Genomic DNA, 15,592 nt, shown 5'->3' on the forward strand with positions numbered 1-15,592 from the left:
TGTGTGTTGGGAAAAGAAAGACGTTGTGAGTGACCGCCATGTTTTCAGTCTAAGCAAAGGGAGAATGGAGTTGCTGTGTACCGAGGTGGAGAAGGTTGTTGTGGAAACACTTTTTCCCCTCATTTTCAACAAACTGATTTCGCAATGCCTAGGGAAATACAACCCAAGGTACTGAACAGCCAGCTGGATGTCAGGGTTGGGAGTTCAGGGAGACTGGGCTTGAGGTGTAGACGGGGGACTCACTGACATCAGTGTGGTACGTGTTATGCCAATGTCCCCAGTGGGCCTGTTGGGAACAGCTGGAGGGCAGAGAGAAGGGGGGCTGAAGCTTGGGGGACCCCAAAACACGATGCCACTGGTGAAGTGAAGGAAGATGGAGGGAACCCAGAACGTTGTGGTATGTTGGCAGTAAGGAGGCGAACCAGGAAAGGAGACCAAAGTGGCCGATAAAGGTCAACTCAGACAACACCGGAGAATAAAATTTGGATTTAGCAATATCGAGGTCTCACTGGTGAGCTGGAAAAAGCAGTTTCTAGGGAGTGACGGAGGAGAAGGTCTGAGGGGTTAGAAAGAGGTAAATTAAATGCAGAACCGATGTATTTTATTTCAATTAGTTTGGGAGAAGGAAGGATATGAAAGAAATCCAGATGTAGCTGGAGGGGTAAGTGGTCAGAACCACTGAGGTTTTCAGAACTGCCAACAGCTATGAATGAACAGGTACACTTGATGGGTCCTGTCACCCCATTTCTCATCATCTTACCAATTTTAGGCATCTCAGCACTCAGCCAAGTGCCTTATACTTAGCTGTATACGTTAGATGTTTGCTGACCAGGTGATAGAATATTTCAGATGATTCCATGAGTATTCGCAGCAAGAGTCTGATTTCAATACTGCAGAAAGGTTACTACTCCAAAGGTAATGTCATTTTCTCACTTTTCTTCCTCAGTTACGATGACAGCACACACTTCGTTTATTAAGTTAACACATTTCTAATGAAATATGGATTATCAGGGTAGGTAGTGTTTTCATGAACGTGGGCAGCTATATTTCTCCTGAAACCCTGACACGTGTTTTCAGGGGTCAAGACAGTTCCTCTTCCCACTACTTACTGTCCCCCCAGCAGAGCAGAGGCCCCAGCGCATACGCGGCTTCTGAATGTGGTCGGCCTGTGTCTCTCATCACAACCTGAATGACTGGCAGGTGCTCCTTATGGGAAAGGACTACTGTGTCGCTGGTCCTATAAAACAAATACGACCACCTTAACATTATTCTCAACGACACCCGGAGAAGTAACAGTCTTTCAATGCAGTTCAAGAAGGTATTTGGCTAAATGTGTGACTACGTAACAGTGGGAAATCAAACGGCTCATCTGACCGCTTACACGGTAACATATTTTAATAAGGTCGTCTGAGGACCCGAGACCTTTGTTTGTCTACGTGACCCCAGGGAAGGAAAGTGGCCAGGTCCAAAATCATGAGCCTCATGCTGGCGTGAGATTACACTTTCACTGCAATTAAGCAGTTCACTGCTCTTTCCAATTTAGCCGCCGTGTAAGATTTAAATGCAGAACTTTCACATGCAAGATCTGTCTGGCTTCATTAAAAAAAAAAAAAAAAAAAATCTGACTGACAAGATTTAGGTTTTCAATTCTTAGATTTTTTTTTTTTTTTTTTACTATATTTTCCAAAATTCCTACTGCGGTTACTAGGCATTTCCTTTTTTATTGATGCCATAAATTTAAAAACAAATGAAAAAACAAACCAACCCCAAAACAAAATACCGATTCAAAACCAAATCGAAAGGATGATACAATGTGCAATTAAAATTAATAAATGAGATAATTCACGGGAAGTGCTTTGTCCATGGCTGTCACCATCCATCCATTCGACCAACACTTACTAAACAGCTTCTACTTGTCTGGCCCTGTGTTTTGGGGACGTGGACATAAAAACCACGAACAGTGTCCCCAAGAAACCTAGCAGATATTGTAACTATAACAAAAATATAATTGTAATATAACCAAATCATGTAAGTGAATATTTAAGACAGCATTCGTAGCTATGGTTCCAATACAACGAAAACTAGAATAAGGGCCAGAGGTCCTGGGTCGTAAGCCAGCTGACCACCAACCACCTCTCTGGAGGAAGAAAGAAGATTTTTCTGCACATTGTAAGCTGTTCATATTTTTACTGTATATTTCAATATACAATTGTACTTTTGATTTAATAATTCATCTCATGTGTCATTCTGATGCCCTGTCTCTGTGCAGAACCTAGGAAGTTTTCATGTCAAACAATTACAAAGCCACCACTCACTCTTATAGGTACAAATGGAAGCACTTGAAACTGACAATTTTGCAAGTCGAAACAATCAGCCATTTCAAACGGTTCAGCCCAGTAGCTTTGCTGCAAAAAAGAATCTGCATAACTTAATGGCTAATTATTCCAGTTCTGATTAGGCATCAAAGTAATTCTTTTAAGGCAGGAAGTTGAAAATTATTAACATTTTTATTTTGCTTAAAAAATGTAACAACGTGACTGGCAGTGCCTATGGTAAGACATGAAAAATTTGAACTAGATATCCTGAAAGTTAAGAAACAATTTTTTTTTTTCAATCAGAGTGTTTCCCAAAAACCAGACTAAATAAAGCCGCATGGCTTTATCTGGTTAAGGCCCTGCAATTTCTATGGGTGAAAGCACACATCCCAAACACATAACTCCTGGCTTTGTTGGGAACAGGTGGTCACCAGCTAGAAGATTCCATGGATTGTGGGGGGAGTCAATCTGAAAATATATCTTGTTATAAATGTGGGGATAATGCACCGAATTAATTCCTCGTGTTAAATATCAGTGTTACAAATAGGCATTTTAATTCTTGTCATTGCTATCTTGGTAGAACATTCTAGGGTAAAAACGTAAGTGTATTAGTTATTCATTGAGGATCCCTGAATTTTAAAGAACCATTTAAAAGCTACATTTATAATGCAGTGAAGAAGCTACACTTTTAACTGTTTTTAGCAATGACAAAGCACAGAGTCCTGAAAAAAACCTAAGGAAAATCATAAAAGGTAACTGTGTGTCGGAAGGCAGATATTGTACTAAGTTCTTTTTTCATTCCATTGTTTGTAAAGTAACTTCCTGATTCTGAGGAAATTTGAAACAGCTCCGATTTTAAAATTTATCAGCACAGGTCATTGCCAATTGCCTACGCTTCACTTAGGATGTTATTCATTGCCATGGTCACTAGATTCATTCGAAATTGCCTAATTTAGTTATAGCTCAGTTTTCTTCTTGCTTCTCTATTGTTTTCAAAAGTTGGAAGCATTGCATGTCTAGGCATGATGATTTCTCACGATAGGTTCCAAGCATTCAGTAAGAGAACTTCCAAAGTCACTTCTCTTTTGTTTTCAGTCCCAAGCGCTCCAGAGATTATTCTTACTTGCTGGCTGTTCTGCAGGGGACTTTCTGAAGTCTAACGGGGCTGTCACGACTTGGAATTGTTGGAAAAGCCACAGGGAACAAATATTGGGTCGGCTTTCACATTTCCTAATTGTTCGGGGGAAAAGAGAGACCGGAGACAACCTAATTATCACCACCCAGAGTCGCATATTTTGAGAGCTCCCAGGCTCGCTCTTGGGTTTTGCTATTCTATTTGACAAACCCTTTGACAAACCCGGGCGGTTTAATTACTGCGGCAATGTGACACTTCACGTCCAGCAAGGCCCCTCTCCTCTCCTTGTTTCCGTCTTCCGTTGTTATTTAGCATGGCTTTTCCAAGTACTTTTTCCCAGCTTGTCACTGACCCAAACACGAAGCACATGTTTGGCGTTGGCATTAAATGGAATCAAGGAACTACATATTTTTCTCACTCACGGCCATTGTGTGATACCTCCATTTGCTTATGTCTTCTTAGAGTCTCATAACAAAGTTTTATGATGTCTTTTCCCTAAAAATTTTCCATAATTGTGTCATCTTTATTCCAGAGTACTACACTCTTTTTGCTGATTTTGCGAGTAGTTTGTATAATATCGTCTTATACTTAACACGTTCTTCATAGGAATCCAGTCATTCTAAGATTCAGTAAGTAGCCCTACTAAATAAATTCTGATTAATTTCATAATATTTCTGTATATGCTCTTGAGTTTTCCTGGTCGACAACCATATTTTCTATGAATAATGTGATCTTCATTTCCTTGTTTCTAATCATGTGCGGTTTTCAAATGCCTCATATATTTTTTATCCCTCTCCTATTCATTTCTAACCTAACTGCACTGTAATCAGAGAAATTGTCCATAAGATAACAACTATTACAAAATGTGGGGGGTTTTGCTTTACAGAATATCAGAACAATCAACTTGCAAAAATGTGCCACGTGTGGCTGAGAAAATTATATATTCTATAATTTTAGCTGGCTACCAAAACAAGCTGCTGATTTCATTTAAAAATATTCTGTATGCTTAATAATTTTTGTCCACATGATTTACCAATTGTTAACAGATGTATGTTTAAATGTCTTCCTACAATGGTCGATTTGTATATTCCTTCTTTCAGTTGGGTAAATTATTTTCTACATGTATTTTGACTCATTTTTATCAGGAACAAATTTAGGATCGTTACGGGGTTTTTTGGTGAAATTAAAAAGCATTATTATATAGTGATAGTAATCGTCTCCCATACTAAGACTTTAAAACTTTACTTACTTCTGTTCGTACTTGCTTGGAAAACTTGTGTTCAGCATTTTGCTTTTGACGTTTCTAGGTGTACAAATGAAATATACTTATTCTTAGTTCAATATGATCTATCTGGATTTAAATGGCTATTTTGGTCACATTTATTGTGCATGATTATTCATTTTTTTGTTGCTGTTATTTTGTTGCCTGTTGTTTCCTCTTTTCTAGATTTTATTTCCTCCCTTCTTTTGAACTAACTAGGTTTTTAAAATCCCATTTTGGGGGCGCCTGGGGGGCTCAGATGGTCAAGCGTCTGATTGCTGCTTTGGGCTCAGGTCATGATCTCACAGCTTTGTGGGTTGGATTCCCACATCAGGCTCTGTGCTGACAGTGTGGAGCCTGCTGGGGATTCTCTCTCTTCCTCTCTCTCTGCCCCTCTCCCACTCGTGCTGTCTCTGTCTCTCTCAAAATAAATAAATAAGCTTTATTAAAAACAATTACAATGAAACAAAAATCCCTTTTGAATACTGCACTCTCCATGGCTAGTCTTTAGTGGCCACAGTTAAAATTTTAATCGTATGTCCTATGAACAGTGTAATAATGCTGACAAATATCTACGAAACATGTTTTAAGTTTCAATAACATTTTCATTTCTAAATTTAATTCCTTTGTCAATCACAATCATTTTGTAATGGGATTGGAATGCCTCCTCCCGTTCAATTCCGTATATACTGTGATATACAACTCGTGTCCAGTATGCATCTCCTATTTTCTTAACCTCTCAGTTTACACATTTCTTTACTCAATATTTCTTCTAGCGCCTGAGACTCTCCTACAAGATCACCTACTCTCATTCTGAAAATCATTCTTCAAACTTCCTCTTGTGGAGTCTGCTGGTGGTGTATGCTCCTTCAGCGTCTGTCTGTCTGTCTGTCCGGGCGTTCACTGTATCTCAGCTGGGGACACGCTTGGAATGGGACATCTTCCTAGTGCACGGCGAGGGGAGAGCCAGCACCCGTGGGTCGCGCTGGGTTCCATGGAGGGGTGGGAGGGGCCTGCTGTCTCCGACTTCCTTTCACCTCTGCTCCCTTTAACGTTCTCTTTAATTTTCTTTGGTTTCACCGTGATGTGTCTGGCGATGGACTGGCTTTTACTTATCCTGCTTGGGTTTCCGGTAGTTTCTCCCATCTGGGCATTTCTTGGCTATTTGATTATCGCCCTTGATGATCTCCAATCTTCTCTTTTGAAACTTGACTCAGATGCCCGTTCGACCTTCTCCACACCACCGCTCCATGTCGCTGTCTCTCTTCCTGCCACCGTGTGTCTCTCCACACTACAATCCACACATTTTCCACTTCCCCAGTTTTCTGATCACCTGTGTCCACTACCTGATCCAACAAGTCTTGAATTTCAACGATAATAATATTCTCATTTGCAAGCATTCATTTGGTTCTTCCGTAAATCACAATCACCTCTGTCAACAGTATTTTCTCATTGCTTTCTCGTGTTTCAGTTCCACTGCTTATTCTTCAAACGATTCCCCACATTGATTTTATCTTACGTTCTTAATGTATCCGTGATCTGGGATTTTTAGGCATCTATTTACTCTGTGGTGTCTTCTGCCTCCCACTTCTGTCCCCCGGGGCTCTGTAGCACTGGGTTGCGAGCTCCAGTTTGCTAGCATTCTATCTGTGGGAACCCTTTACCCGCAGGAATGCCCTCCAGTAAGAATGTCAAGTAATTCTATGACGAGCCACCGCCGTTGCCAACCTGCGGCCCCGCTAACTTAATTCAAGGATCGGGTGACATTGGACTCCAAATCTGCGTGAGGGAAAGTCTGTAGACGTGAGTTTTCAGGGAGTTATTTCTTGCTACCTAGGGTGCTAGCAGGAAGAGCTGTCGTCTTCCGCCTTCTTTTTTTTGGGTCTGGAAGCCTCCTGAGACCTCCAGCGGTACGGAGAGGCTTGTGTCCCACACCTCCCCTTTCGTGCAAGCCAGACCGCGTTTGGTTTCCCCAACGTGGCCACTTAAAAGCACGGCCAGCAGCGAGGGAGTTCAGCAAACAACCCTGGGTCAACCGTGGGGCAATCATCTTATTAACTGGGTTAAACTGAACTTTCGGAAGTCTGCGTATTTTACTTTCGGCGAATGGGAGACGTTAACCTGGTATTCCTATTCTGTCTTATTAGAAACAAAAAATAAAGTGGACATGATTAGTTATTCACAGGTAAACAGAAACAGCTCCCTACCACTTTAGGCTTCAGATTAATTACACTGCACACATCAAAGCTTCTACTTTGAGCTTGCTAGGGAATCCTTTAATCTTTTCTCTTTATAGAACTGTCTTGTCCAATGTCTGCCTAAGTCACATCGTTTAAGCAACAAAAAAATTACAGTTTGCACAGGGAAATTATATGGAAATCACCATTCATTCCGGTCAGCATCACAGTTGCAGTAATATTGAGAATCAAGGCAGTTCCCCTGTAATCCACAAGCACATTTTTGAGCATCAGGCAGAGAACCTCCCCAGTAAGTGTGTGTTTCATTGGTTCTTCCAACCCACCAGCTCACTGGGGTTCCATCTGAAAGACAAGTATGAGAAAAGTGACACCTACTTTGCCCCCCACTGCCTGCCTCCCCAGCACAGTCCTTTGCTCCCCTCTATTTCAAACACAGCGACTCTTTTAGATGTGAGCAGATGTTAACTCCGCCACAGGATAATTTTTAAGAGGATTTCCAACTGTTTAAAGAATATTTCCATATCAAGACTTACATTCTCACCATATGTTTTACTTTTATTAGAAAATGAGCAAGCGGCCCCTTACTCAATCCAGGCGTGATATTTACGTATTTCTCTTGAGGACTCCAATGACCTAATTTATTTGAAAACAACATTCACCAAAGAATTCTCATTAAGAAAAAAAATAAAAACTAAAGAAAACCAGAGTGATTTATACACTGAGTCTAAAATCTGTTCGAGAGCCTAAGACGCCATTGAAATAACATAATATCATGCAAAACATGGATGTCTTTCCCTTTATTAGCGGAAAACACTGGTCCTTCCTGTCAGGTCTTAGAAGCCTCATGGAGACATGTGTTTCTTCTTATACTGAATGGGTTGGCTTCGTAGTTGGAAACTACAGACAAGGTCCTGACGAGCCTTCTCCATGCCTGGGGTGCGTCCCAGGCTCAGGACAACTGCAGTTACCACAGCTCAATTCTTTAGCACAACTTTCTTCCTAGTACAACCCGCAATTAACCCGCTGCTGAGGCCCCAGGGTGGGACTGTAGGCCACCTGGAGGTTGAGGATGGTCAGGAAGGTGGGCCTTCAGGAGCCTGGAGGAAAACAGTACCTAATAAACAGAGCATCAGAGCAGGAGGGCCAATGGAAGCGACATCCCTCAGTGGGCCTGCAGAGATGCTGGTCCATTTTAGCGAGCTCTGTCAAACCCTCGGGCCGTCCCCATCCAGCACCCCCCGCCCCCCACCGGGCATCTGGAAGACATCCCAGCTTCTCCCTAACTTACAACCACCCCTGCTCATCATGGCTCCCTGTCCCATGAGACTTCACGTCTGCCCGCAACCTCCCAGCTTGCAAACACACCGGCCACATTCATTACCACCCACCGCAGGCCCACTGGGGGAGATGTGTACCAAGAAATCAATATCCGCGGTCTTCCCCCCTGCCCCCAGTGTGTTGAAAACTTATCTGCAGGGGGTAGAAGAGCTTTTCAACATAACAGATATTTTTCAAAACACCATTTGGAAAACATGATTATTCAACACTCACTCTTTCCTAGATCGAGGAGCGAAAAGAATCATTGCACCTAAATGCACAATTGTTTGTTTACATCGGAATTTTTCATTTTCTCTATAAAGTAAGAAGCCTCGGGGGTTGCTACTGGTACAGAATGCATTTGGCTCCATTCAAGATTTCTTTGAGAAATCTGGAGAATTTGCATGAGGAATCAGTAAGAACAACACGAAGAAGAACTCGAGCCGAAATGGAAAGGAACATGGCTTCCCGGCCCCCATCGTCGGTCCCTGGTTGGCTGTCCTTCACGCCAGCCATAACTACAGTCCTCAGGGACCTTAGTGTCCACAGTACGGAGACCGAAGTTACCTGAAATCAGCACTTACCACCCCCCAAGCTCCCTCTTCAGCCACCCATAATCACATCCCCTGAAGCCATCTATAGCCTAGAGACCTAACAGCTGCTAAAGGAAGACGCTGGGGGACGCTAACAAGAGTTAAGGCCCATCTGCTCCCCACCAGCCCTCCTGGAAACCGCAGGACACAGGGGTTGCTGCAGCGAGGCCCAGCCCTGCTTTATCTCCTCTCACAATTAACAAGATCTCAGGCTCCTGGCAATGTCTGAGAATTTGAACAGAGGGAAATTCTTGGGGGAAAGTGGATGTCGACTCTCATTCCCCAATGCGTTTTATGACGTTCTTGAGCTACGTGGTCCCCACAGTGCAGCCGCCTTGAGCGATTTTTGCCATGGCGACATTCTAGCGAAGGCTCCAGGGGAAGGCTGGTTGTGGCCACTCCTTTCGCACAGGGTAGCATCATGCCCCCCACGTCTGTTCGTGTCTATCAATAACACACAGCAAATCAGTGTGCAACAAGTGTCAGGTGTGTTAGGCTACACTATTTTAGGCCAACCTCATGTGTACTGTAATTAAGAGACTCTGGAATTACACAGGTCTGCACCGAATTTGTCTACATTGACTTTGTGCTACAGATTGGCCAGGGGCAGAATATCAGAAATGCAGCTGCAGGGCGCCTGGGTGGCTCGGTGGGTTGAGCGTCCGACTTCAGCTCAGGTCATGATCTCGAGGTCGGTGAGTTCGAGCCCTGCGTCGGGCTCTGTGCTGACCGCTCGGAGCCTGGAACCTGCGTCGGATTCTGCGTCTCCCTCTCTCTCTGCCCCTCCCCTGCTTGTGCCCTCTCTCTCAAAAATAAAAAAGGTTAAAAAAAGAAAGAAAGAAAGAAAGAAAGAAAGAAAGAAAGAAAGAAAAGCAGCTGCTTGAGTGTGTACAGATAAAAATCCCTCACTTTGTCCCTTTAGCGAGTGTTCAACGAGCTGGAAAGCATTTTCTCTTTCCACCTTTACCCCAACCCCGATTAAATACTTGTTTTTGCTGCTGCTGTTGCTACTGCTTTCTATATTGATATGGAAAGGATGACAATTGAGGAGTGATCGCTTGCAAATCAACAGGCGGACACCGGCCTTCCAAGTGGGAATTCTCTACTGAGGCAGCGGTGTCCAGGTTCTGGGACAGACCACGTGCGGGAGTTTGCTCCCAGACTCACCCGGTGGGTTTGTTTTCGGACTGTGTTAGGGGCTCGCACACCCTGCCCTGCTTTCGCCTCGTTTCCCTGGTGAGACAGCCCAACCCGCCCTGTTCCACAGCACTGCCTCACTCTCCCGGGGCCCGCTTCCTCCTTCTTCGGGGAACATTCCATTTTAGCTCAGTCGTCTATTTAGCAGCAATCAGCTCACAGTACGCGCTGAGCCCTCCAGCACGAGCTATAAATTCAATAAATTGGAGAGATGCGGATAAGTAGCATTTGACTTGGTGCAATTTCTACGTTGTGCGAGTAAGGCCTGGCAAGGTGAGTGTCGGAGAGCCGAAGGCTCTGAGGGACGAAGCAAGGTCCCAGCTCCCCTGGCTGCTGAGTGACGGGCTCGGAACGTGAACCCGGGGGACCCTGACTACCGCCCTCTGCTCGCTCCTCTCCCCAGACGTCTGATCAGCCTCCCACAAACCTAGGAGTTTCCTTCGAGCAGGGTGGGGGCTGCACATTCTGAAAGAATGAGCTATTTCAGAGGAAGAAAATACAACACCAAAAGCAGAATTTTCAAGAGCAGAATGGGCATGAAAAACGAACCATGAGCAGGCACGGTGTGTGAAAGGGGTGCACGGGACTAACGTTGTTCCCTAATTAATAAGTACCCCAGACACTAATTACATTCGGTCTCTGCAAAAGAATCTCACGGAATAATCACCCCCGGAGAGAGAACTAAGCCACGCATGTCGTCCGCAATCTTTTCTAAGATAACCTCGTAAGGAGGCTTCCACTGTCCAGTTGTCTAGTGGGGACTGGGAAGGCACGTCAGGTCATTCACAGCTTCGAGCAGGATATTGACCTTGCTCTTTGCTCCGAGGAAAAGCATCTCTGTGACTTCCAGATTGTGACGTGAGCATTATGGCCACAGATTCTCACGCATCCGTGGCAAGCCACGGCCACCTGTGGGCACTGCAGCCCACGATGGCTGAGCACGCTGATTACTCACCGTGGCGAGCCGAAAGCCTTGACTTCTTGCAGTGGAAGGCCAGCTCCTGTTGGCAATGGTCCGCACGGTCGATTATGGCTTGGAGCTGGTCCATGCTGGCTGTGTACTTGAAAGCCACAGGGTGAGGGCTTTCTCCATCCGAGCTTTTGACCCTGGCCAGATGTGAGCCATTGTGCTGCACTGAGGTCCCAGTGGTGTCTTGTGGGCAGAAACGGGGTGGGAGGGAGAAAGAGACTGTGACTAGGTTGGAAGAATTAAATATAAATACGAAAGTCCGAAGCATCTTTTATCTGAATTAAGGCTTTTATGTTTGTAGCTATCCGAGCTCTTCGATGTTAGAATCAACATGAGTGTCACTGAGAAAATGTGAATAATAGAGACTCTCTTTACCGAGATTTGTATCATCCTGAATGTGGTCAACATTGTCTGGGGCCAATTTTTAAAGTTCTGTGTTGGGGCGCCTGGGTGGCGCAGTCGGTTAAGCGTCCGACTTCAGCCAGGTCACGATCTCGCGGTCGGTGAGTTCGAGCCCCACGTCAGGCTCTGGGCTGATGGCTCGGAGCCTGGAGCCTGTTTCCGATTCTGTGTCTCCCTCTCTCTCTGCCCCTCCCCCGTTCATGCTCTGTCTCTCTCTGTCCCAAAAATAAATAAAAAACGTTGAAAAAAAAATTAAAAAAAATAAATAAATAAAGTTCTGTGTTATAATGCTCACAATTGTAAACACTACTCCTTCTCCCTGAATTTATTTCTTTCCATTACCGTAAAAAGAAAGCCAAATGTTTACTGCGTATACATTTATTTTTATTTTTTGAATGTTTATCTATTTTTGATAAAGAAACAGATAGAGTGTGAGCGGGAGAGGGGCAGAGTGAGAGAGGGAGATACAGAATCCGAAGCAGGCTCCAGCCTCTGAGCTGTCAGCACAGAGCCCGACGCGGGGCTCGAACCCACGAACCGTGAGATACTGACCTGAGCTGAAGTCAGATGCTTAACCGACTGCGCCACCCAGGTGCCCTACATTTACTTTTTAATAAGCATATTCCTAGGGGCGTTTGGGTGGCTCAGTCGGTTAAGCATGTGACTTAGGCTCAGGTCATGATCTCACGGTTTGTGGGTTCCAGCCCCGCATCGGGTCGGGCTCTGTGCTGTCCGCGCAGAACCCACTTTGGATCCTCTCTCTCCCTTTCTCTCTGCCCCTCCCCCACCTCTCAAAAATAAAAAAAATAATAAGCAAACATTTAAGAAGCACATTCCTCATCTGACTGAGCATCTTTTTCTCTGGAAATCAAGGAAATATGTAGAAGACACATCTGAGGAATAACCGGCTGACGTGATCATGCAAAATAATAAAAAGTAAGCATTTTTGACAACAATGGACTGATCGCGTGTCAGCAACTCGTTCGTGGCCAGCACGCAGTCACGCAGCGCCTTGAAGTATCTAACGTTAACTATCCACGGCAGTAACCACAACTCCACAAATGTCTGCTGGCCAACTCGGACGCATTTCTGTCATATTGATTACCTGTATTTTAAAAGGGGATTTAGAAACAAGCCAAACGTGCTCCACAATGTTTGCGACAGAAGAAAAACATCTTGACTTCTTTTACCTTCCCCGAAAATATACCTCCTCCCACGGTATAAAAGGGCCCTGGCTGAGTGGCCAAAAGGCTGGCTTCAGAGTTGCCCTAAGTCAACTACATTTATAACGTCAAGTCACATAACCTCCTCTGTAACATGTGTTTGGTCCATACGCGCTCGGTCTCCATATTTCCAAATTATAGGGGCCGGAGACAGTCATGTGAGGTTCGTTCTGATTACGTTTAATGGCTAATACATACCCAAGGTTAAAAACTCAAAGCAGTGCTACCAGGATCTCAGAGGAGTCCCCACCGCCCCCGCTCCCTGCCCCTGACCTGCCCTGGGAAGAATCTAACAGCCATACTGGTGCTCACAGACCCCAAATGCATCAAATACATCCAGAGATCCAAGGAAGAGAACCCCGCGGGCCAGGGAAAGAACTCTGGCTCCAAGCCTATGAAAAACATCACCAAATATGCCAAATCTAGCAGGAACAGGAACAGACTGTGAGTCAGCGTGACTAATGCAGTGGTATATTCGGTGGAGAAAAAAAGGCTTAATAGATCATCCCCTCTCGCTGCTCACTGAAGGGGCTATGAGTGTTCCTATAGCAACTTGAATCCCACAGGTTTTTTTCTTCCCCCCTCTAATCATGTTTTCGCCAGGCGTTTTATATTTCAACGTTTTCCTGGAAAATGACTTAGATGGACCTGACGTTATTTTTGGTAATCACCTACTCACATTCACCCTCAGGGTTTCTTCCATCAGACGACACAGGGTAAAAGGAGCCATGGAGAAGCCATGCGTGAGGCTTGGGAGTTCATCAATTATAACGCCTGCGTGTCATCGGTTTTCATGGTTTACGACACAAAGAAAAATGATGTGCCTGAGTAGCTCACACAGGCTAGCGGTCAGTATGACGGATTCGTGGTCTTGCATGGCTAAAAGGTAATAATGGAACTCTTTTTCAAGTGGAGAGAAGGGAAAGCAGGAAAAGAATCTCAAAGCTGTCTTTTGAAAAAAGAAAAATTTAAATGATTGCTCTTTCTAGAAATATTTTTTCCCAAGACTCCAACAAGGGCACATTATGTTTCCCTAATGTTCCACAATGTACGATTTCCATAGATTTCCAAACTGTAAGTGGGAAGGCAGCTTTGAGAGGCAATATAACCTTAGCTTTCAAGCATGAGGAGACAGACCAAGGAATTCAAGTGACCAGCGTGATGGAAAAATACTTAGCTGTTATACATTATAATCTGAAGCGCAAATTAGATCTGAAGAAATTCATGGTAATAAGGGACATTTTTAAATAGGAGTTTTGAACTGTTGAATCGGGCCACATCATATCATGTTCATCCAGCTCAGTGAGGTTTTTTTCATCTGCACCTGGCGTGGAGAGGCTGTCCGTGGCTGCTGGTCCACCATTTGCTTAGGCAAGTCAACCTAAATTAATTCGATGGGTTAGTTTGGTATTAAAAATAACCCCGGGGCGCCTGGGCGGCTCAGTCGGTTAAGCGTCCGACTCTTGGTTCTGGTTCAGGTCACGATCTGGTTCAAGTCCCGCGTCGGGATCTGTGCTGAGAGTGTGGAGCCTGCTTGGAATTCTCTCTCTTCCCCTCTCTCTCTGCCTCTCCCCTGCTCGTGCCCACTCTCTCTTTCAGAAATAAATTTAAAAGCGTAACACTGATGCACCACATCATAGAACACCTCCTAGTTTCTCTTTATTTTGCCAAATTATATCCACTTTGTAATCTACAACACTGTCTGTACTTCATAGCATACCTCTGAACTATACACGGAGTCTTTTATGGGAAAACAGTGCGTTGAATGGAGGAAAAAACAGAACAGAACACATTCAGGTAAATGTGAATCCAGAGCATCTCTGCTAGGCTCACTTTCATCTTCCCTGAGAAAAAAAGAAGGAAAAAGACTTCGTTACAAAAAAACGGGGCGCCTGACCAGCCTGTAGGTCTGTCACCCACGCGCTGGAAGTTGACCTCGAGGAAAGGGAAGGCAAAACATCCTTTTACACACGGACGCCTGAAATGAAGTCCGATTTGGGTCTGAACACCACCTCTTTGGAAATGAGGCCAGCTGCCTGCATCTCCTGCGGTGGAACAGAGGGGCTGGAGCTCAAAGAAGCCACGGAAGGCAATGTGCCAGGTGACCGGACCTGTCACTCTCCCTCCGCACGTTAAGAAGTGGCCGAGGAGGCACAATGACGCATAAGGACAGACTGATGAAAACACTAGCGGGCGTCCCTGGATCCGCAGAGATGATGGGGACACCACGTCCTGCCTCTGAGAGGTAGAGCCCCAAGCCTTCTCAGAACCCCACTGTGGAACTCTCTAGAGAGAGACACGGCTGCAGGTGGCTATCATCTGTTCCTCAGCCCAATCCTCCCGGCACACAGAAGCCGAAAGGGAAGCCTAGGAAAAGGCACTTGCCCACCTTGGGGAAACCAGGTAACTTCAGCACACGTTTCGAAGCGTCCCTGGGCTTTCTGAGTAGGTCAAGTTCTTGAAGACCGCTGAGGTCCATGAGTCTCTCGAGCGCCTCATGCACCCGAGCCCTCTCCCGTATTTCCAAGGAAAACAATCCAGGGGGAGCAGAACGAGATCACGGGCACTTACGGGCACATATGTGCACACAGGGCTGGTGATGGCCAAGCGGCTGCTGGGAATGTCTGGTGGGTGCCCCGAAGAAGTCAGCAGTCGGCTCTTATCGGCCCCTGTTCCAGATCTCGCAGGCACTGGCCCTGCCATGTTGTGGGTCTGCATCTGCCAGAGCCAAGGACGACTTGATGTTTGGGTTTTCCTGGGGCGGGGGCGGGGGGTGACTTTTCTAAGCAGGCAGCTTCCGGGTCCTGGGGGTGGCCCAGAGGTGGTATCGTCACAGCCCTGCGCCTTTGGGTCCCTCCTGATCGATACTGGCATCAGGGCCCTTGTGACGGCTGCCATTCTTGTCACAGTTCTGAAGCCCCGGAGCTTTTCATGACTTACTTGAATATCTTCAACATAAGAAAATGCTCTCCGATCCGACA

General features: G+C 45.2%; 1 protein-coding gene across 4 annotated transcripts in view; it reads right to left on the reverse strand.

Annotated features, from left to right (window-relative positions):
* LOC131492158 (contactin-associated protein-like 3) overlaps positions 1–15,592 on the reverse strand; it is a 194,680-nt gene that overhangs the window by 34,810 nt on the left and 144,278 nt on the right. For 3 of the 4 annotated variants that reach the window (XM_058695862.1, XM_058695861.1, XM_058695864.1), the window contains 3 exons: positions 10,972–11,169; positions 7,095–7,251; positions 1,110–1,237 (listed from right to left, as the gene is read on the reverse strand). In XM_058695862.1, the coding sequence (XP_058551845.1) occupies positions 1,110–1,237; positions 7,095–7,251; positions 10,972–11,169 (483 nt within the window). The remainder of the gene's footprint in view (positions 1–1,109; positions 1,238–7,094; positions 7,252–10,971; positions 11,170–15,592) is intronic. The other variant, XM_058695863.1, reaches the window with a different exon arrangement.

This window comes from Neofelis nebulosa, chromosome 12, assembly GCF_028018385.1.
Source record: "Neofelis nebulosa isolate mNeoNeb1 chromosome 12, mNeoNeb1.pri, whole genome shotgun sequence".
Lineage (NCBI taxonomy): Eukaryota > Metazoa > Chordata > Mammalia > Carnivora > Felidae > Neofelis > Neofelis nebulosa.